Genomic DNA, 21,968 nt, shown 5'->3' on the forward strand with positions numbered 1-21,968 from the left:
CCTTTTACAGAATGAAAATCATATTGAATTTATTCGGAATTTTATTCAGGAACATAAACTTCTGTTCTCTGAACTTAGCATCCAAATAATTTTTTTGGGCAAGTTTTCTAAATGTTAGAAAAGATCAGTTACTCTTGTAGTCTATTAAGAAAGCAAACCGAGCAAAATGTACAAAATGGTCTACTCGATAAAATGGATAATTTAGAATCTAATTACGTTGTTCGTCCTTCCGATTCTCTTCTCCAGTAAATATGAAGCATATTAAACTCTGTAGAGATGAATTACATGCTTAGCATGAAAAGAAAATCTATAATTGTTATGGTTAGATCCAGAGGAAATTGGGTCAAAGAGAGTAAAAAGAATATGCGATACTTTCTTAATTTGGAAAGGGGAAATCAAAGACAAATACTTATTACTAAGATTTGTCATGAAGATTGTCAGTTCGATGCATCTGCTTGAAAATTATAATTGGAATACTGCTGAAAACATCATAATGAATTGATTTTTACCTCTTGTGAGCACCCACAAGTAGAGTTTGAAAATTAGTTACCAAAATGATATGCGAAATATTAAATCGGAATGCATAAGAACATTTCGAATGTTTGATCACACTAAATCGGTGTTTAGAAAATCTTAAAATTATGCAAAAAATAATAAAACTCCCGAAACCAATGTGTTCCTTGTGCATTTTACGGTCCTTTGAAGATCTGGGAGAGGCGCTTTTGAAAACTTTTAATTTCTCTTTTTTTTTCTGGCAAATTGTCCTCTGACTACCGAAAAGCCATTATTCATCTTATTCCCCCCCGCCCAAAAAAAAAAAAAATAATAAGAATTTATTATTATTTTTTTTCTTTTGGAATTGGCTACCGATCTCCATTTTGAACGCGGACAGCAAGCTTATGGCAAACCGCCTTGCTCAAAGGCTTAAGAAGGTTTTGACTGATATATTTAGTTCTGATCAGACCGGCTTTATGCAGGACCGTGTTATTTGTGAAAACATAAGATATTCGTACTATTTTAACTGACACTGAGGCCACGGGTTTTCTGGTTTTATAGCAGATCCAGAAAAGTAATTTGACTAACGGAAATGGCCCTGTATGTTTTAAGCTTTAAGACTTATTTCATTTTTTTTCATACAGATTTTGTAAACCGATACTTCTTCTTGTGTTCTATAAATAATTGCCATGCTTCTGAGTTTTTACCCTTTATATAACGTTAAAGATAATAGCTACTGACACGACCTTTAACTTTAAAGATATAAAATATTTTCTGATATGATCAACTGAGAGTTTTCTGTGGTTTTGTATAAGCCATAGCAAATCAGAAACTATAACTTTAAGTTATTGTAAAGCCCATCCTCCAGATGTTTCATTTGTTGAATTTACATATTCAACAAAGCCTTATCGCCTACTTAGAAAACTTTTCATATTCTAATGATTTATTTGAGTTAAATTTCAAGCCTAAATTTGAAGCACTAAAAAGCATTCTGAAAATATGGGTTCCTAGAAATTCAACTTCAATAGGGAAAATTACGGTTGTTAAATCATTTTGCATTTCTGAATTTATATTCTTACTCCCAGTGCTGCCCAAGTTTTCTGATGAAATTGAGTCTGTGATAATCAATCCTTTATATGGACCAAGATACGTGATAAAATCAGTCGTAAATGATTATTGGGAGGATTATAGCTACATATACGAAATCAATGAATACATGGCAACTTTGACAATATTGAGTGGGTTGAACGAATATTGAATTCTGATAGTAGAGGCAACCTGATTTTTTAGTACATTGTATTTATTTAGCAATGAAAGACCTTGACGGAGGCATATTTTGGATTTGTAACTTTGATAGATGACAAAGATAAATACGGAATGTCGGCAATAATGTATTTATTCATTTTCATGAAATTGTTCCGTCGAAATGTTTTCATGAGGTGTATTCACATCAGCCCGATGTTTCGAAATAGCGCGCTATTTTCTGACTTGGGAAATTAAAAAAATATCTCGAGCTTGGATTTTTATCGGGCTGATGTGAAAACACCTATGGAAACATCTCAACGGAAGAATTTCATGTATTTGAATAATTACACAGTGCCCGGTGCATGCCATAAGGATTAGAATAAATATTTGCTGTCGGGCGGAAGCTCAGTGATATAGTGGAGATTACGCCTCCTGATGAGATCAGGAGGTCATAAGTTCGAGTATATTATGTACGCCCATGTATTTTATCATGGCTACTATACTAAAACTGATCAATTCAGTGCTTTTTTACGTAGATGCAGGGCAATTTGTCAATCAGTTGCAATGACGTTTATACGGAAAAAAAAATTGCCTACTAGTCCTAGTACAGAGTTACTTAGTCTTTGCCAAGAAACGCACCACCCCCACGTTTAATCCGGGTTATCTTTAATAGTTCTTGCATCAAGGTTAGTGGAAATGCCATAGTTAAACCTAATTAGATGAACAAAGAGGTGAGAATTCATTATTTGTTATAGTAACAGGATGTTTTTAACACATTCTCGATTCATAGATAAATGGAGACATGAGGCATGTGCCATTGATCTGAATTCTTGGATATCACCTTTCTGTTGTGTTGCGATAACTAAATGTGACCCTGCACCTCAAAACAAACAAAAAGTCGCCAGACATGAATTTTTAGTTAAGACAACATTCTGAAAAAGCAGACTTTAAGCTTTAAAATGATGTATAACTCAAATCAAATGGACTCTCCTAACCTATCTAAATATTGGAGAGAAAGCACAAACTCAGGAAAAGTGTGAACTGAGAAAAGAGGCTCTGAAGTACGGTGTCTATTCAAGCGCTTAATCTTTACCAAACCGTGCTGGCTGTGCGATGAATGGGACAAAAAACATGAAGTAAACCACCGGAGTAACAGCAATGAAGGGATTATCATATTAAAATGAAATTAAACTTTCAAAGCAGTAGCACTATCCTTTCAAAAGTTATTAGAGTTGAAAGTGAAGAGTGTGGACAAGGTTTTTCAGAAATGAAAAAGGGATTCTAAAGACACACCTAATCACACTATTCTACCAAAAATGTTCGAGATAAACTGCTAAAAAATACACTTTCTCACCCGTTTTATGATACCAAATTTTAGCATAATGTAAAAGAAGACCCGCTCTTTCAGAAAATATGAAAAAGTCAAATTCGGCTGGGTTGACCCATTTCACTTATTTTCAATCCTCACGCAAAATCAGTGTGTGCGACTTTATGTTCGTTTTGAGGTGCACGGTCACAAATATGTTTAGCAGAAATGTGTTTCGAACAGCCATCTCACATAATTTCGACATTCATTTCTTCGGTGTTTTCTGGTGTTTTATTTTGGAAATCATGGAGGGCTTGCGTATTTCATCCTATAACATCATTTTTGCCCAATGTACTATAAGCTTTGATGTGTTTCTGTTGTTTTTCTTTCTCATAATTATCCTTTAATCCTGAACCTGGAGGGAAAAATACAGAACTAGATAAAACAATAAATATATTGCTCTAGCAGCATTTAGCGTAGCACCATTCCTAAATGTGACATCTTTACTTAGTGCAGAATCTAGAATTATCGTCAGTTTCTTATGTACAATGTCTTTGCTACTGAAATATCTCGCATTCGCCCATGAACGACACAGTTAATGCTTTCTTTAATTTTTTCTCATTTTCTTCAGTTTTTGTTGCCAACTCGTCAAGTATTTCTGCACAGCTTTTGCACGTTAAAGGGATAGTATAGTTTCGATGGAGATAGGGCTAAAGGTTTCCAACAATTTTTGATGATGATTCTTTGAGAAAACTCTTGGGGAAAAATGAAAGAGGACATAATTCTTGCTATTGACCGATTCTGTGACGCGCTATGTGTATTTTTGGCATGGGCAGCGCCATTACTCTCTAAAAAAAATCGAGTGAAAATTTTCACTCTAAAAAGAGTGAATACAAAAAAGAGTGAATTTCGAGTGAAATTGGAGTGAATTTTGAGTGAAAATGCTCATTTTCACTCATTTTGGAGTGACGTCAGGGATCACTCCAAAATCTTCGAGTGATCCCTGACGTCACTCCAAAATGAGTGAAAATGAGCATTTTCACTCAAAATTCACTCCGATTTCACTCGAAATTCACTCTTTTTTGTATTCACTCTTTTTAGAGTGAAAATTTTCACTCGATTTTTTTTAGAGAGTACGCGGTGTCTCAGCCGACCCCCCCCCCCCTTCCCACTCCCCACCCCTTTTTCTACACTAGCACGCGCGCAGAATGAAAAAAAACTGATGCATGGTTGCTTTAGCCAATGGGCGTCTCGTATTGAGTGCGTGAATGCTTGCTTAGTGTGCGAACCTTTGTTACAAGTGCGTGATAAACATGTTGCACGGGGGTGGGGGAGAGCAGGGGGGGGGGGGGGGTCGGCTGAGACACCGAATTTGAGCTCATGGCTGCGCCCAGTGCCGTAAAATGTCTGCTGCCCTCAACGAACCCGAATCGGTCAATAGCCAATGACGTAAAGAGAACCCGGATGTGGCTATTTCGTCAAGATTTAGTGCACTTCCGGCGCGGGACATATTTTGCACAGCGCTAGCGTGCGCGTACGTGTACCTTACCTATAGCGCCGCCCCGACCACGGATACTAGTACAGTAGGCCCTGTACCCGAGCCAGCCAGTGGCCAGGCATGTCATACTCGTACACTGCCCCCGCATTGCCCTAGGCCGGCCGGTCTTGCATTTCCACCACCGCACGCATAAAGCTAACACATACCGGTACATCGTACTGCTTGATCATACGATCGATGTGCACATCACTGATCAGTCATCTCCGCATACGCTTAAAATATGCTGGAAAATATTCACGCACCTGGATATCGTCATGAAATGCTCATCTTTTTTTATTTGTTCTCTGTCAAAGTGTCGCGTACACCATCGGGAACGAACCGTGATCTCGAACTTTAAAAAGGCAGCCGATCGCCATCCCTAATGGTACGTTAACTCCGAACGACCGACGTTTGTGCATGCAATTGCGCAATGCCAGACTCGGTGCTATAGACCGATTCGAGTTCGTTAAGGGCAGCAGACAATTTGTGGCACTGGGCGCAGCCATGAGCTAATTTTGAGGTGTCTTAGCCGACCCCCCCCCCCCCCCCCCTCCCTACCCCCCGGGCACAACGGCGTAGCCAGGATTTCATCTTAGGGGGGGCGGTTAGTCTGCGAGGGAGCGAAGCGACCGAGCCCGAGCGAGCGGAGCGAGCGAGGGGGGAAGGGTGTGGGAGGGGGGTTTCCCCCCTCCCACGGTAAGAACTGTTTGCATTTTGATGTTGTAAATGGTGCAATTTGATGCATGCTTTTGCGCGTTTTATCGACGTGAAACAGTCCCACTTGTTTAAGGTAGCAGTTTATTTTGATGTAGATTATTATTGAACAATTTGCCTATAAAATGGTATAATTTAAATACACTTCTTGTATTAATTCTTTTCACTGAATATCATGAACGCGACTGAACCCGAGCAAGCGGAGCGAGCGAGGGGGGAGGGGAGGGTGTGGGAGGGGGTGTCCCCCCTCCCACGGTGGGAACTTTTTGCATTTTGATGTTGCAAATGGTGCAATTTGATGCATGTTTTTGCGCGTTTTATCGACGTGAAACAGTAACATTAGTGTAAGGTAGCAGTATATTTTGATGTAGATTATTATTGAACAATTTGCCTATAAAATGGTATCATTAAAATAATCTTCTTGTATTAATTCTTTTCACTGAATATCATGAACGCGACTGAACCCGAGCGAGCGGAGCGAGCGAAGGAGGAGGAGGAGGGTGTGGGAGGGGGTGTACCCCCTCCCACGGTGAGAACTTTTTGCATTTTGATGTTGCAAATGGTGCAACTTGATGAATGTTTTTGCGTGTTTTAACGAGTTGAAACAGTCCCACTTGTTTAAGGTTGCAGTTTATTTTGATGTAGATTATCATTGAACAATTTGCCTATAATATGGTATGATTTAAATACACTTCTTGTATTAATTCTTTTCACTGAATATCATGAACGCGACTGAACCCGAGCAAGCGGAGCGAGCGAAGGGAGAGGGGAGGGTGTGGGAGGGGGTGTCCCCCCTCCCACGGTGAGAACTTTTTGCATTTTGATGTTGCAAATGATGCAATTTGATGCATGTTTTTGCGCGTTTTATCGACGTGAAACAGTAACATTAGTGTAAGGTAGCAGTATATTTTGATGTAGATTATTATTGAACAATTTGCCTATAAAATGGTATCATTAAAATAATCTTCTTGTATTAATTCTTTTCACTGAATATCATGAACGCGACTGAACCCGAGCGAGCGGAGCGAGCGAACTGGGAGGGGGAGGGTGTGGGAGGGGGTGTCCCCCCTCCCACGGTGAGAACTTTTTGCATTTTGATGTTGCAATGGTGCAATTTGATGCATGTTTTTGCGCGTTTTATCGACGTGAAACAGTAACATTAGTGTAAGGCAGCAGTATATTTTGATGTAGATTATCATTGAACAATTTGCCTATAATATGGTATGATTTAAATACACTTCTTGTATTAATTCTTTTCACTGAATATCATGAACGCGACTGAACCCGAGCAAGCGGAGCGAGCGAAGGGAGAGGGGAGGGTGTGGGAGGGGGTGTCCCCCCTCCCACGGTGAGAACTTTTTGCATTTTGATGTTGCAAATGATGCAGTTTGATGCATGTTTTTGCGCGTTTTATCGACGTGAAACAGTAACATTAGTGTAAGGTAGCAGTATATTTTGATGTAGATTATTATTGAACAATATGCATATAAAATGGTATCATTTTTTAATAATCTTCTTGTATGAATTCTTTTCACTGAATATCATGAAAAGCGACTGAACCCGAGCGAGCGGAGCGAGCGAAGGGGGAGGGGTAGGGTGTGGGAGGGGGGTGTCCCCCCTCCCACGGTGAGAACTTTTTGCATATTGATGTTGCAAAATGGTGCAATTTGATGCATGTTTTTGCGTGTTTTAAAGAGTTGAAGCAGTCCCACTTGTTTGAGGTTGCAGTATATTTTAGTGTAGATTATTATTGAACAATTTGCCTATATTTAAATACACTTCTTGTATTAATTCTTACACTGAATATCATGAACGCTGTCTGTTCAGCAATCAAACAGAAAAAGCATGCACACGAGGTTGTAGATAGGGGCATATCCCCTCCCACACGAAGGGGATTTTGCGTTTTCAGACCTGAAATTCAGCGATCTGGTGCAAATTTTTGGTGCAATACTTTTTCATCGAAGTGTTAAATCACGGAATTTAGCTCTTATTCCGAATGTGCACCATCTGTGTGTCAGTGTATAAAGTCTAGTGAGGTAGAGCTTAGGGGAAGGGGAATTCCGCCTCCCGCTCGGGGAGCTTTGGCGTTTTTAGAATTGCAATAAAGCGATCTGGGTATAGCCACAGTCTACTTATATGCATGGCGGAAGGGGGGGGGGGGTGGAGGGGCGGGTGAGCAGGGAGAAGGCGTGGGCGAGTTTTATCTCCACCTTTCCCTTCCGATGGAGCTTTTGCCTTTTTAAGGTTGAAATTGAGATATCTCGTATACGCATATTTGATGGAATCAACATTTGGGAAATCAAAAAAAAAAAAAAAAACTGATGGAGGGGGGGGGGGGGAGGGGACTGAGGGAGGAAAGGGTCGATTAAAAGGGGAAATTCCCCTTATACATGAGGGAACCTTGAGTTTTTGGAAGGTATGTGATAAGTCTTGTGCACTCAGAATTATTCATAATTTTTTTGTAAATCTAAAAAGTGTACTAAGCTAGGGAAAGAGGCACAGAGGGGGAGGGTTTGGGAGGGGGATACCCCCTCCCAAAGCACGAGAGATTTTGCATATTTTGAATTGAAATTCAAACGATCTGGTGCACACTTTGAGTGAAATATTCAAAAAAAATATCTTATTTGATGAAAGGTTGCAAAGGAGACCCGCTTCATGTGCATGCATACAGTATACACGCATTTTTTTTCCGCCTCCCAAATCCCCGGTCCAAATCTTAGGGGGGGGGGGGGCGACCGCCCCCATCGCCCCCCCCCCCCCCCCCTGGCTACGCCAGTGCCCGGGCAACATGTTTATCACGCACTTGTAACAAAGGTTCGCGCACTAAGCAAGCATTCGCGCACTCAGTACGACACGCCCATTGGCTAAACAGCCATGCATCAGTAGGTTCATTCCGTGCGCGGAAGAGGGTGGGGGAGGGGGGGGGGGGGGTAGGCTAAGACACCGCGTTAATGGCCCATGCCAAAAATACACATAGCGCGTCACAGAATCGGTCTATATCCATAAACGTGTGGGACAATGCTGCCACTGAGACACGTGTGTGTGTGTGCGTGTGTGTGTACGCATCATACACAAACATTGTCCCCGGTCCAAATCTTAGGGGGGGGGGGGGGGGCGACCGCCCCCATCGCCCCCCCCCCCCCCCCCCCCGGCTACGCCAGTGCCCGGGCAACATGTTTATCACGCACTTGTAACAAAGGTTCGCGCACTAAGCAAGCATTCGCGCACTCAGTACGACACGCCCATTGGCTAAACAGCCATGCATTAGTCTAGCAGCCAGAAAGGGTCCCCGTGCACCCCCCCTAAAACAAAATTCTACGATATGTTCGAAGATCGTCAGAACCTGTATTTCCGAATCCGGTTGTCGCCAGCGGAAAAAAAGGTTGCGCGCGCGTCTTATTTGCATATTTCTAAGATGGCCGCCGCCCGTTGCTAGGAGACGGATTATTTTTGAATAACTTTAGTTAGGAATAAACAATTACCATAAAAATGGTATCATTTTGAAGAGAATTAAATTTCCTACAAGCTGATACCCCATTTGATGGGATAAATAGTTGTTGTCATGAAATATTAAGGAAGGAATTATGTTTTTTAGCATTTTTCTAAAAGATAGGGAATTTGGTTATAATGTTCTTTTCCATACATCTAATATGCATTTACAAATAACATTTGAAATTTCCTAAAATTATCCCCCAGTCATAGCTATTATCATGTGAAAACGGCTTTCCAATACACCAATTCCTTTAAAAGTTACACGACATTAAAGGGGATAAGGTTCAATAGGTTTTACAGCAATATTATTTTAAGGGTTATAATGTCTCCGCGCGCAATTGCGTAGGTTCTGTATCTGGGGTTTGTTGTAGATCACTGCTATCTATTGATCAAATCTCATCGAAATCGGCGAAGAAAGAAAGAAAAATTACACTTTCTATTCCTTATATGAAATAAAAATGTTTTTTTTTTTCTATTCTGTGTTACCAAACTCAATCCATTCAGCTTCCCATATGAACAGTTTCTTGTCTTTTTGGATTCCCTCCAAAATCACAACTTATCTGATATTAAAAAGTTAAGAAAAAAATTTGACGTGACAGTTTCCTCTTATTGGAAGATTAAAGTGAAAAAAAAAAAAGAAGAATCTTATGCTAAAAGCCCTAAGAAATAAAGAACTTGTTAAATGGCCTTTCAGAGTTTAAAATGAAACATGGCTATCTTACTTTTTCATAACAAAATGAAGGGAAGTATCTGTGTAGTTCATGTCGGCCCATACTGGGTTACTATTCTTCAGAAATGATCCCGTGCACCCCCCCCCCCCAAAAAAAAAAAATCTACAATGTGTTCGAAGATCGTCAGAACCTGTATTTTGCGAATCTGCTTGTCGCCAGCGGAAAAAGGGTTGCGCGTGCGTCTAATTTGCATACTTCTAAGATGGCCGCCGCCCGTTGCTAGGATACGGATTATTTTTGAATAACTTTAGTTAAGAATATCAAATTACCATAAAAATGGTATCATATTAAAGAGAATTAGATTTCCTACAAGTTGATACCCCGTTTTATGTAATAAATAGTTGTTGTTATGAAATACTAAGGAAGGATTTTTTTTTTACATTTTTCCCAAGAAATACAGATTTCAGTAATGTTTTTCCATACATTTAATTTCTGTTTACAAATAACATCGGAATTTTCCTTAAGTTAAACCCCATAAATAAGTATTATTATGTGAAAGCGGCTATTCAATACACCAATTCCTTTAAAAGTTACACGACATTAAAGGGAAAAGGTTCAATACGGTTATACAGAAATTTAAGGGTAATGTCGACGGCCGCACTTGCGTAACGCGTGTAATACTATAATAATCATTGCAAGTATGAGACCCTATCACTTCTTACATCCAAATTATTGATTAAATATCATTACATCTTGTGGAATATGAAAGCAAATTAAATCTTTTATTCGCTATCACCTTTGATCTACTCAGCTTCACTTTTAGTTTACGTCTTTTTTCATCAATTAGAATAAAGGCCTTACGAGAGGTGTAATTTCATGACGGCCGAAACGGGCTTACCTGGATAGGGGTTTCCAACATATCGATATTAATCAAACTTCTCTTCATCAACTCTCATTCTTCTGATCATCTTCACACACATACTCACACCTCCAATATCACACACAGGCATTCATGCACGGGAAATGAGCTCAGTCGTGAATTTCGTGAATTTATTCAATACGCCATTAAAGCATTCATGGAACATCAAACTCGAATGCTTTATTTAGATGTCGAAATAAGAGTTACATGTATACCGCACAAGCGAAATATTTCTCACCATGCTCTAGCAGGAAATCAATTAATTTTTTTAAGATAAGATCGCACATACGTGTTCTCATTCTTTGGTGGTTCGCCTGATGGTTTTTAAACATATTGCTCACACGTTTATTATTGCCAAGAAACTAATAGATAGATTACAAATACCAAGGAATGGCATTGATAAAAACGAATAGTTGCAAGTCAAATCCAGTCGCTTTCAAATTCTGTTTTTTTTTATAAAAAATGATTTCATGCACTTAACTTTATTACATGGGTTGATTTAAATGCAATACAACGTAAACTTGGTTGTTGAATCCGTTAGGAGTGACTAATAATCAATATTATACAAAAATGAGAGAGAGAGAGAAAAAATGTTATGGTTAAGTAGACCATGAGATCTATAAAACATGAGGGAAATGTCTGAGGGAACATTAACCATGCATGCGTGTATGTATATTTGTGTGCATGTATATACTATAACTATGTATATATAATATATCTATATCTATATATAAAATATATAAATATATATATATATATATATATATATACAAATATATATATATATATTATATATATATATCACGTTTATATTTATGCAGGTTTGTATACTTTTGTGTTGTGTGTGTTTGTGTTCAAGGATGTTTGTGTATGACTAATGTATTAAACATTAGACATATTCAGAGTGTAAATGTTTAACCACAACGAATACAATATTTTCATGTTTTCCACAGAAATTAGACATCTATTATAATTAGATAAATTATGCTAAAATGATTTGAAGTGTATCTGCTATAGGCGCATCTGACGTGCAATCCACTTTATAGAGCGCATGTAAGTTCGCGCTGGAATAACAACTCATGCATGAGTTAAATACACCATCCAATGTTTTCAGATATCCATGCCCTACTCGTCCGCCGGTCCTTTTTAGATAGAGTAACTATAAATGTGCATGATCGATACCCAAAAGATTATTGACATTGCACGTTAAACACTTTCACTAGGTTGCCATTGTCGCGAGTCTCGATATGCTAATACATGTATACTATCTACCACAAATCGATTCTTAGTCTACGAGTGACCGTGGTGATCTTATCATGGCTTATCACATCTTGAGGTCTATGGTGGTAATCGTGTTGATCGTAGAAGAATTATTGGACTGTTTGAAAAATTACTACGATCAACACAATGTCTTTGACTGACATCAAGATTTGATTATCTGATGATCAGCACGATTAGTCCGCGAGTAAGACCACGATTTCGGGCGAATCGAGAAAGTGGACCCAGCTTAGTGAATGCCACGAGAGTGGTAACGTACCATAAGGATAATCAACACGACAGTTTCAATACCGTACATATCAATATTTACATATCTTCCAAGATTACTTCACCTATGTAATCTAGATTCTTTGTATGCCTCCGCCAAGAAGTGGTGCCGGAGGCATTATGTTTTCGGGTTGTCCGTCCTTCCGTCCGTCCTTCTCTCCGTCCGTAATGAATTTTGTGGACAGCGTAACAAAAAAAAAAAAAAAAAAAAAAAACCCTGAAATTTGGCATGTATGTGTATTGGGGGCTGAAATTCTGCCTATCAACTTTTGGGTGCACATGCTCAAGGTCAAAATTCAAAAGGTCGAGGTCAAATGCTTAAAATTTCACTATTTCCCTCATATCTCTGCAATGCCTAAAGATATTTTCTTGAAACTTAGTGTATACAGGTATTACCCAATTAAAATTCACTGGTAAAAGTTTGGGGTCATAAGGTTAAGGTCAAATGTGAAAAGGTCAAGTGAAAATGTTAAAATTTTACTTTTTTTTCTCTGTATCTTGGATATTGTTCAAGGTATCTTCATGTCAGGTCAGGATGATCTGCTACTGGTACCCTGTAGCCCAGTACAACCTGTTTCAGGGTCGGATTGTCGGCGACTAAACCGGCAAACCCACCAGTCTCCAACTGGAGAATGGTGAGGAGGGTGGCTGGACACCCTGGTGGAACTAAAACAAGATCTATCTTAAGGGCAAAACATTGTGGAAAACCGGCATCTGATGGTGGGACCCGCAGGCCAGATGATGCGTCAATGGCTACTGGGGAAGAGGAGCGTGTTGCACCGACTAGGCACAGCTGTAAGGACGCAGAATATACTGCCGATAATCCTGTGCATGAAAGGAGCAGCACAAACCTGAGAAAACCTAGAATTATAGGGACATGGAATGTTCAAGGAATGAATGCTGACAAGATGGAGATCATCATAACCCGAATGGGAGAACAAAATATCAGTGTGCTTGGTATTTCAGAGACTTGGTGGCTCAACCAAGGTCGTTTCACTACCGAAGATGGCTACACAGTTGTGTATTCAGGCAAAGACGGCGGAAAGAGGGAACACGGAGTAGGCTTCATCCTGGACAAAAACTCGGCTAAGTCTTTCTTGGGTTTCAACCCAATAAGCAAAAGAATTATTACTCTCAGACTGGAAGGTCACCCATTTAACATCTCCGTCATCCAGGTCTATGCGCCAACATCTACTGCATCTGATGAAGCCATGGAAGACTTATGATCAGCTCCAAGATACTCTTGACAAGATTCCGAACAAAGATGTTCTTGTGATAATGGGAGACTGGAATGCAAAAATTGGCAAATCAGTGACCAAGTCTAAGATCGTCGGAAAATATGGATTGGGAGAAAGAAATGAACGTGGAGATAGTTTGGAAGATTTCTGCCAAGCTAATGACCTGATTGTTGGAAACACTTTCTTCCAGCAGCACCCCCGAAGACTATGGACATGGAAGAGCCCCGGGGACAATGTAAGAAACCGGATTGACTATATTCTCGTTAAAAGAAGATGGCGCTCTTCACTGCTCAGTGTTCGGACAAGACCAGGTACAGACTGTGGGAGTGACCACCAGCTTCTGGTTGCACAGCTGAAACTAAAGCTCAAAGTAAAGAAGAAAGAGACACCACCATTAAGGTTTGATGTAGACAACATACCGGAACAGTACACTGTTAGTGTGAGCAATAGATTTCAGGCACTTCTTCAGATTGATGATGAAGAGCTGTCTCCCAATGAACTGTGGGAAGGAATGAAAGAAGCAGTGTTAAGCACAGTTAAGGAGGTCATCCCAAAGAAGAAGAAGAAGAGGCAACCATGGTTATCCAGAACAACATTAGAACTGACTTGCTGACAAGAGACAGGATGCGAGGAAGAGAGGGGATATGGCTGAGTGGCGAAGACAACACAAAGAAGTGTCAAAAGCAGTTAGAGCTGATCAACGTGCCTTCGTTGAGAGAAAATGTGAGGAGATAGAAAGAGCAGGGAGTGATTCTAAGAGGGTGTATGCTCTGGTCAAAGAAAATGACTCAAAAACCATCAGCAAGGTCAGATGTCATCAATGACAGAAATGGTACCACCTTAACAGAGAGCACAGACATAAAGAACAGATGGGCCTAGTACTGCAAGGAGCTCTACGAGCAGAAGACCCAGGCAGACTCTGCCAACAGCAACCTAGGGGAACAAGAGTTAGAACCACCCCCGTTATTGGAGGAAGTGCGCCAAGCAATGAGAGAAATTAGGAACGGGAAATCACCAGGCTGGGATGATATCCCAGGCGAGTTATGGAAAGCCTCTGGTGAGGAAGGCATAAACATCACGTGGAAACTATGTGACACAATCTGGAGGAATGTAGAATGGCCCGAGGACTGGGGAAGAGCGGTCTTTATCCCGATACCTAAAAAAGGAAATGTAAAGGAGTGCTCAAACCATCGCACCATTAGTTTGATAAGCCATGCCAGCAAAATACTACTCAAGATCATCAACAACAGAATGAAACGGCAGATGGAAAATGAGATATCTGAAGAGCAGGCTGGTTTTAGAGCAGGAAGAGGCACGAGAGACCATATCATCAACATCAGAAACATCATTGAGAATTGCCGAGGACACTCTGTACCACTCTACCTGTGCTTTATAGATTACAGCAAAGCCTTTGATTGTGTCTGTCATGCAAAATTATGGAACACTATGAGAGAAATGGGTTTTCCTAGCCATATAGTGAAGCTCATTAGCAAGCTATATAAAGATCAAGAGTCTACAGTACGAACAAGCAGAGGTGACACAGAATGGTTCAAGATTGGTAGAGGTGTCAGACAGGGATGCATACTATCGCCCCAGCTTTTCAACATCTATGCTGAACGGATTATGAGAGATGCCCTGGGAGATTTCCTTGGTGGAGTGACAATAGGTGGCCAACGGGTAACAAATCTCAGGTATGCGGATGACACCACCCTGGTTTGTAACAACAGAAGAGAATTGATGGATCTACTCAGAGCAGTAAAAATAGCAAGTGAAGAGAGGGGGCTAATGCTGCATACTAGAAAGACTAAGATCATGGTTGTAGATGGAGAACGGAGTTTCGCAGATGGTGTCTTTTCTCTAGATGGTGATGCCATTGAAGAGGTGGAAAGCTTCGAGTTCCTGGGTTCCATCATAAACACCAAAGGGGACTGCTCACAGGAGATTAAACGAAGACTAGCAATGGCCCGGAATATGGTACAAAGTATGACAAAGCTCTGGAAAAGTAAACTCCCTTCCTCCCTCAAGGTCCGGCTACTAAGATCTACAGCCTTTGCCGTGGCATCATATGGCTCAGAATCCTGGACAATGAAGTCAGCAGACAAGAAGAGACTGGATTCGTTTGAGATGTGGTGCTATCGTAGGATACTGAGGATACCATGGAAAGAAAGAAGAACAAATACATGGGTGCTAGAGGAGCTTGGAGTGGAAAAGAAACTACGGGCTGATATTGTGGCCAGAAAATTGACATATTTTGGCCATGCTACCAGACATCACTGCCTGCAGAAAACAATCATCCAGGGAATGGTTGAGGGAAAACGTAAAAGAGGAAGACCCGCAGCAAGCTGGCTTGATGACATCAAACAGGTGACTGGAGCAAGCATTACAGAGGCTACCAGAGCTGCCGCTGACCGCAGACAATGGCGTTCTCTCATCCGAACCACACCTGCATATTTGTATGCTACGTGACTAGAGAGAGAGATCTTCATGGAACATAGTATATATTATGCATGTACTGACTGGAAGTGATTATCTAGGGAATTTGGGGTTCATGGGGTCAAAGGTCAAGGGCAACACTTCAAAATTTTACTATTTCCCTCATATTTATGCAATGCCAGCAGGACTTAAACTTGGTGTATGCATGTATAACCCAAAATAGAGATTCTCTGGCAATTTCTTTTTTTTTTTTGCCAAAAAGGTCAAAGATCAAGGATCAAGAGAAAGTGCTGAACTTGCTTCTTCCTCCATGTCTCGGAAGTGGCTCATGGTATCTTGAAACTTAGTACATATTTATGCATGTTCTGCCTGACAGTGATTCTCTTATGAATTTTAGGGTCAAAGGCCAGATGAAAATGGTAACAATTTTCTACTCAATACAAAAATTGCACTTTTTCTCCATACCTTGAAAATTACTTAATGCATAAACTTATGAAAGGGCCAAAGTCAAGTTAAAGTCCTAAAATTCCCAAATACATGCTCTCCTATTCATCCAATTAGACCTAGGTCAAGGAAGGTGACCATTTTGAATTTTGAATGGAAACAATGTCATTATCGTTTTCAAATTCCCAGTAACAGGGCATTTAATCTTGTTGCTTTCGCGTGGCCTTTCTTTCTATGATATACAAGAAGTAAATTTGTTATTGCTTTCAGCAATAACAAATTGGGGCCCGTTTATCTATATCATGACGAACCTCCGGAATAACGAACCTTTGGGGGAAAAAATGAACCTTCGGAATAATAAACTATAACTACTATTGTTATATTGTACAAGCTTTAACGCCGACATCTATTAACCTACTATATTACTACTTTCACTCTTTGAAAGGAAACACGCCAACAACCAACGACACAACAGGAATGGAAACAATGGCATTATCGTTTTCAAATTCCCAGTAACAGGGCATTTAATCTTGTTGCTTTCGCGTGGCCTTTCTTTCTATAATATACAAGAAGTAAATGTGTTATTGCTTTCAGCAATAACTAATTTGGGCCCGGTTATCTATATCATGACGAATCTCCGGAATAATGAACCTTTGGGGGAAAAAATGAACCTTCGGAATAATAAACTGTGACCAATATTGTTATATTGTACAAGCTTTAACGCCGACATCTATTAACCTACTACTACTTTCACTCTTTGAAAGGAAACACGCCAACAACCAACGACACAACAGGAATGGAAACAATGTCATTATTGTTTTCAAATTCCCAGTAACAGAGCATTAATCTTGTTACTTTCGCGTGGCCATTCTTTCTATAATATACAATAAGTAAATTTGTTATTGCTTTCAGCCGGCAGCATAGCTTTCGATGGTTTGTGATATCATTAGAATTAAAACATTGAGCTCTCCATAGCTGACAATTGTAAAGTAGTAGCCCGCCAAAGTTGGATTACCTTTTTTTGATACGCACTGTATAACCTGAAAAAAAAAAAACAGATTTATTGGGTTTTTATCAATTGTACATTATAGCCACTCAAATAATGATGTATTGTTTGAGTTAGTCTTCGTACACCACTTAATTACCAACTGCTAATAGTAGTCGTAATCTTCGTTGTGATATTAAACTAGAAATGTCGCTATGACGACTGGTATGCCTCCGCCATAATGCATGATTCTCCTAATAGGTCTATAGTACATGTGGACAATGTGTGATTACATTTTCACAAAATTGGCAAAATATTATAATGGCATGTTTGTCACAAATGTGTTGAATGGTCACCTTCCTTGACCTAGGTTTAATTGGATGAATAGGAGAGCATGTATTTCACTTGATCTTTGACCTTTGACCTATCGTAGATTTTTTTTTTTGGGGGGGGGGATGCACGGGGACCATTTCTGAAGAATTTATGATGTAACCCAGTATGGGCCGACATGAACTACACAGATACTTCCCTTCATTTTGTTATAAAAAAATAAGATAGCCATGTTTCATTTTAAACTCTGAAAGGTCATTTAACAAGTTCTTTATTTCTTAGCGCTTTTAGCATAAGATTCTTCTTTTTTTCACTTTAATCTTACAATAAGAGGAAACTGTCACGTAATTTTTTTTCTTTAACTTTTTAATATCAGATAAGTTGTGATTAATTTCACGTTCTTGGAGGGAATCCAAAAAGACAAGAAACTGTTCATATGGGAAGCTGAATGGATTGAGTTTGGTAACACAGAATAGAAAAAAAAAACATTTTTATTTCATATAAGGAATAGAAAGTGTAATTTTTCTTTCTTTCTTCGCCGATTTCGATGAGATTTGATCAATAGATAGCAGTGATCTACAACAAACCCCACATACAGAACCTACGCAATTGCGCGCGGAGACATTGTAACCCTTCAATATTGCTGTAAAACCTATTGAACCATATCCCCTTTAATGTCGTGTAACTTTTAAAGGAATTGATGTATTGGAAAGCCGTTTTCACATGATAATAGCTATGTTTTGGGGATAATTATAGGAAAATTCAAATGTTATTTGTAAATGCATATTAAATGTATGGAAAAGAACATTATAACCAAATTCCCTATCTTTTTAGAAAAATGCTAAAAAACACAATTCCTTCCTTAATATTTCATGACAACATCTATCTATCCCATCAAATGGGGTATCAGCTTGTAGGAAATTTAATTCTCTTCAAAATGATACCATTTTTATGGTAATTTGTTATTCCTAACTAAAGTTATTCAAAAATAATCCGTCTCCTAGCAACGGGCGGCGCCCATCTTAGAAATATGCAAATTAGACGCGCGCGCAACCTTTTTTTCCGCTGGCGACAACCGGATTCGGAAAATACAGGTTCTGACGATCTCCGAACATATCGTAGAATTTTGTTTTAAGGGGGGTGCACGGGGACCCTTTCTGGCTGCTAGACTACATCAGTAGGTTCATTCCGTGCGCGGAAGAGGGTGGGGGAGAGGGGGGGGGGGGTAGGCTAAGACACCGCGTTAATGGCCCATGCCAAAAATACACATAGCGCGCCACAGAATCGGTCTATATCCATAAACGTGTGGGACAATGCTGCCACTGAGACACGTGTGTGTGTGTGTGCGTGTGTGTGTACGCATCATACACAAACATTGTCACCGCGAGCTGCGGTGATTGCGGGAGAGAGGCCAGAAGATGCGTGGCTCTTTTGGCCTCGCTTCATGCGCATGCGCACTGAGAGTGTGCGTCCATTCGGAAGCTCTCGTGGCTCGCTCGGACAGCCATTTTGGGTTAGCATATTAGCACAGAAAGCTCTCTTGTCAGTGCTTGTAGCCACTGATCTCCCCTCTTAGAGGGGAGATCAGTGCTTGTAGCCTAGCGTTTTGTTCGCTGACCCATTGCAGAGACTCCAACCCAAAGCACCTTCTGATCTGGAGATTCTCCCGCCTGAAACCCCTAGCAAACGGGAGACTCCAAGTTGATGTGTGCGAAGCGCGAAGTTCCTAGGGTTCTTGATGTTCTCTGGTGCTATTAAAGGCTTTTTTTTCAACATACAAAAGCAATAAGTAAGAAATCCTTTCCAACGGGAGACACAGAGCCAAGGCGGGAGAAATTAAATCTCAAGCGGGAGAACGGGAGATTTTGCAAAAATTGGTTTTCGGCGGGAGATCTCCCGTCGAAAACGGGAGAGTTGGAGTCTCTGCCATTGAGCCAGCGCTATTCTCATTCGGGGTCACTACATTTGATACAGAATGGGGGAGGCAGCGTGTTGCGTTCGTCTCCGTGCCGCACAAACCACTCGCCACGATTGAGTGCCTATTATAATTATCCTGTCTCTGAAGCAGTTTCTTCCAAGCAAGTACTACTATACTACTGTAAGTCGCGCGCGCATGCAGTGCGCTGTGAAGTCACCCGCAAAATTCACCCAGGCGGCCACGTCACGTCTCGCATGCCAGTAAGGGACCTATTTCTGTACAATTTGTTCGTTTATTGTCGTGCGAACAACACATGGCAGTTAGGCAGTGACAACCCATAGTCGTATTAACAGCAATTTCTTAAGAGTCGACAAGATTTCAAATCATATTAAAGCTGAAATTCAAGTTGAGAAAACAGTAAGTACACGTAGAATACAGTCGGTTGTGTGTGTAAATAGCATTAGTCACGTATCACGCGCATACGAACGGAAGTGACTTTGCTACCGGACTATCCCACAATGCACCGTAAATGACGCTTAAATCAACATCCGGGTTCTTTTTACGTCATTGGCGATAGCGAGAATTCTCAGAGTAATTCAAAATTTATTTGTTGAAAATTTAGTTTTTAATTCCTATCAGATAGTATACTCTTTAACATTTCATGAAGTATATTTTAGCATATTGCAAAAACTTAAAGGCTGAATCCTCACCATAACAATACTAAATCATCTATTTAGGTATTTAAAGACTCGTGAGTCTCACCACATCGAACGCCAGCATCTTCCTTGTGTCCACAGTTATGGTTGTACCATCCGTTGGAATAACAGCTAGCTAGACTCCACTCCCAGCCGTTACATCTAACGTTGTCAAGTAGAATGGATCCTGATCCTTCTCCGTAACTCCCTCCACTCACAGCCCGTGCGTAGCTTGTGGAATATCCGAGTTGTCTGCAGACGACCCGGGCATCATCGTCATCCCAATAGTCATCGCACACCGTGCCCCAAGCTCCATTGTGATAGATCTCAACACGACCCTCGTAGTACGAGCTCCCTCCGACAAGGCGGATGCTGATGGGCGGGGAGGTGGTGGAGGTAGTGTCACGGTTCCAGGGATAATAGGTTGTAAAGTCGTACCAATCTAGATAGTTTAGAGACAGATGAAATTCACTTTTAATATGGTTTATAATGCTGTTTATTTTACATGGAGTTAAAAACATACTTGTGATGCTGTCGATATCATCTTAGCTTCAAGACGGTAACAAAATACATTAAAACCGCAATTACAGAGCATATAAACCCTGAGTAGATAACAATTTTTAAACGTCGCTTACTCTGTTCATGGGATGGTAGCTAAGAGGACATTTTGTGCGAGGGTTAACCTTAATCTGTGGGGATTATTTCCTCTGGATGAAGGAAAACAGGATTCCACCCTCACTCCCCCTCCCCCCCCCCCCCCCCAAAAAAAAAAAAACAACAACAACAACAAACAACAACAACAACAAACAAACAAACAACAAACACAGGCAAAGCGTCTTATAACTTTCGTCTTAACAATCAGCAGATCACCAATCCTCCCAAGATCGCATTACCATCGCATATGTTAATCCAGCTACCATCCTTCATTTTCCATTTTTTTAAATCTAAATACATGTACCTCTTGCGAGAATTTGGGAAGTAATAATACTGTCCGAAACCTTAAAGGGATCGTACAGTTTTGGTAGAGACCTAATTTCAGGTTTCTAACATTTTTTGGTGAGATAATGAGAAACCTCTTATGAAATATGAAAGAGCATGTAATTCTATGAGGAATTCAACGTTAATTTGATAAAAATTGGTTTTGAAATGGCCAAGATATCCAAAAAAAGAGCAATTGTAATAAAGTGTGGGACCCAAACTTAATTACGATCGCTTTGTTTTACTTTGTTTTTGGATGTTTCAGTCATTCAAAACCTGAATTTTATCAAATAAACTTTGAATTCCTCTTAAAATGGTATGCTCTGTACTATATCATAAGTGTTTTCTTGATATCTCGCAAAAAGTTAAAAGCCCAATTCTCATCTCCACCAATACTGTACCATCCCTTTAAGATATTTCAACCTAACGGGAGTTATTATACGTGGCCTATTAAGCGTCCATTGATTAAATCAAGTATTTCAATATATTGTGACACAATTTTTTTCCCCAACTCGTCAAGCATTACTGAATAGGTTTTATACGTTCAACCATGTGTAGCGCCACGGTTCAACACGACCCTCTGTCTGTTAAACATGAGTTCCCTCTGACAAGGCAAAATGTCATTCCGGTGATAGAGAGAGTTGTGACGTCATAATTTTCTTGACAATCTGATTAGAAACGGAGTGATTGTGTTCTATGATGTTGTTCTTTAAAACATCCTGTTTATTGAGAAAATAAAGATAATCTTATAATACAATGAATGTACGAAAGTAGAATACATGTACTATATGACAAAAAAGTCCCAAATTTCATGTGATAATAAAACCATTATACTTCCGAACCATAGCTACTTGATAACATATGCATGTTATTTTGTTCGTTTATTCTTTACACGAAACAAAACAAACTGATTTTTTTTTTTAGTGTGAAGTAAAAACTGAAGTTCTTTGTGCTTAGAGGAGGAACGCATTTTCTTTAGAGACTTGAATTGTGTCAATAAGTACCATAACGAGAAGGGACGTA

General features: G+C 40.0%; 1 protein-coding gene across 1 annotated transcript in view; it reads right to left on the minus strand.

The window, feature by feature from the left end:
• LOC139707970 (scavenger receptor cysteine-rich domain-containing protein DMBT1-like) overlaps positions 1-21,968 on the minus strand; it is a 59,359-nt gene that overhangs the window by 33,380 nt on the left and 4,011 nt on the right. The window contains exon 2 of the mRNA XM_071619961.1: positions 20,022-20,409. Within this exon, the coding sequence (XP_071476062.1) occupies positions 20,022-20,409 (388 nt within the window). The remainder of the gene's footprint in view (positions 1-20,021; positions 20,410-21,968) is intronic.

This window comes from Diadema antillarum, unplaced genomic scaffold (assembly GCF_040938485.1).
Source record: "Diadema antillarum isolate AM-2024a unplaced genomic scaffold, OU_Dant_1.0 seq00001292_RagTag, whole genome shotgun sequence".
NCBI classification, from domain to species: domain Eukaryota; kingdom Metazoa; phylum Echinodermata; class Echinoidea; order Diadematoida; family Diadematidae; genus Diadema; species Diadema antillarum.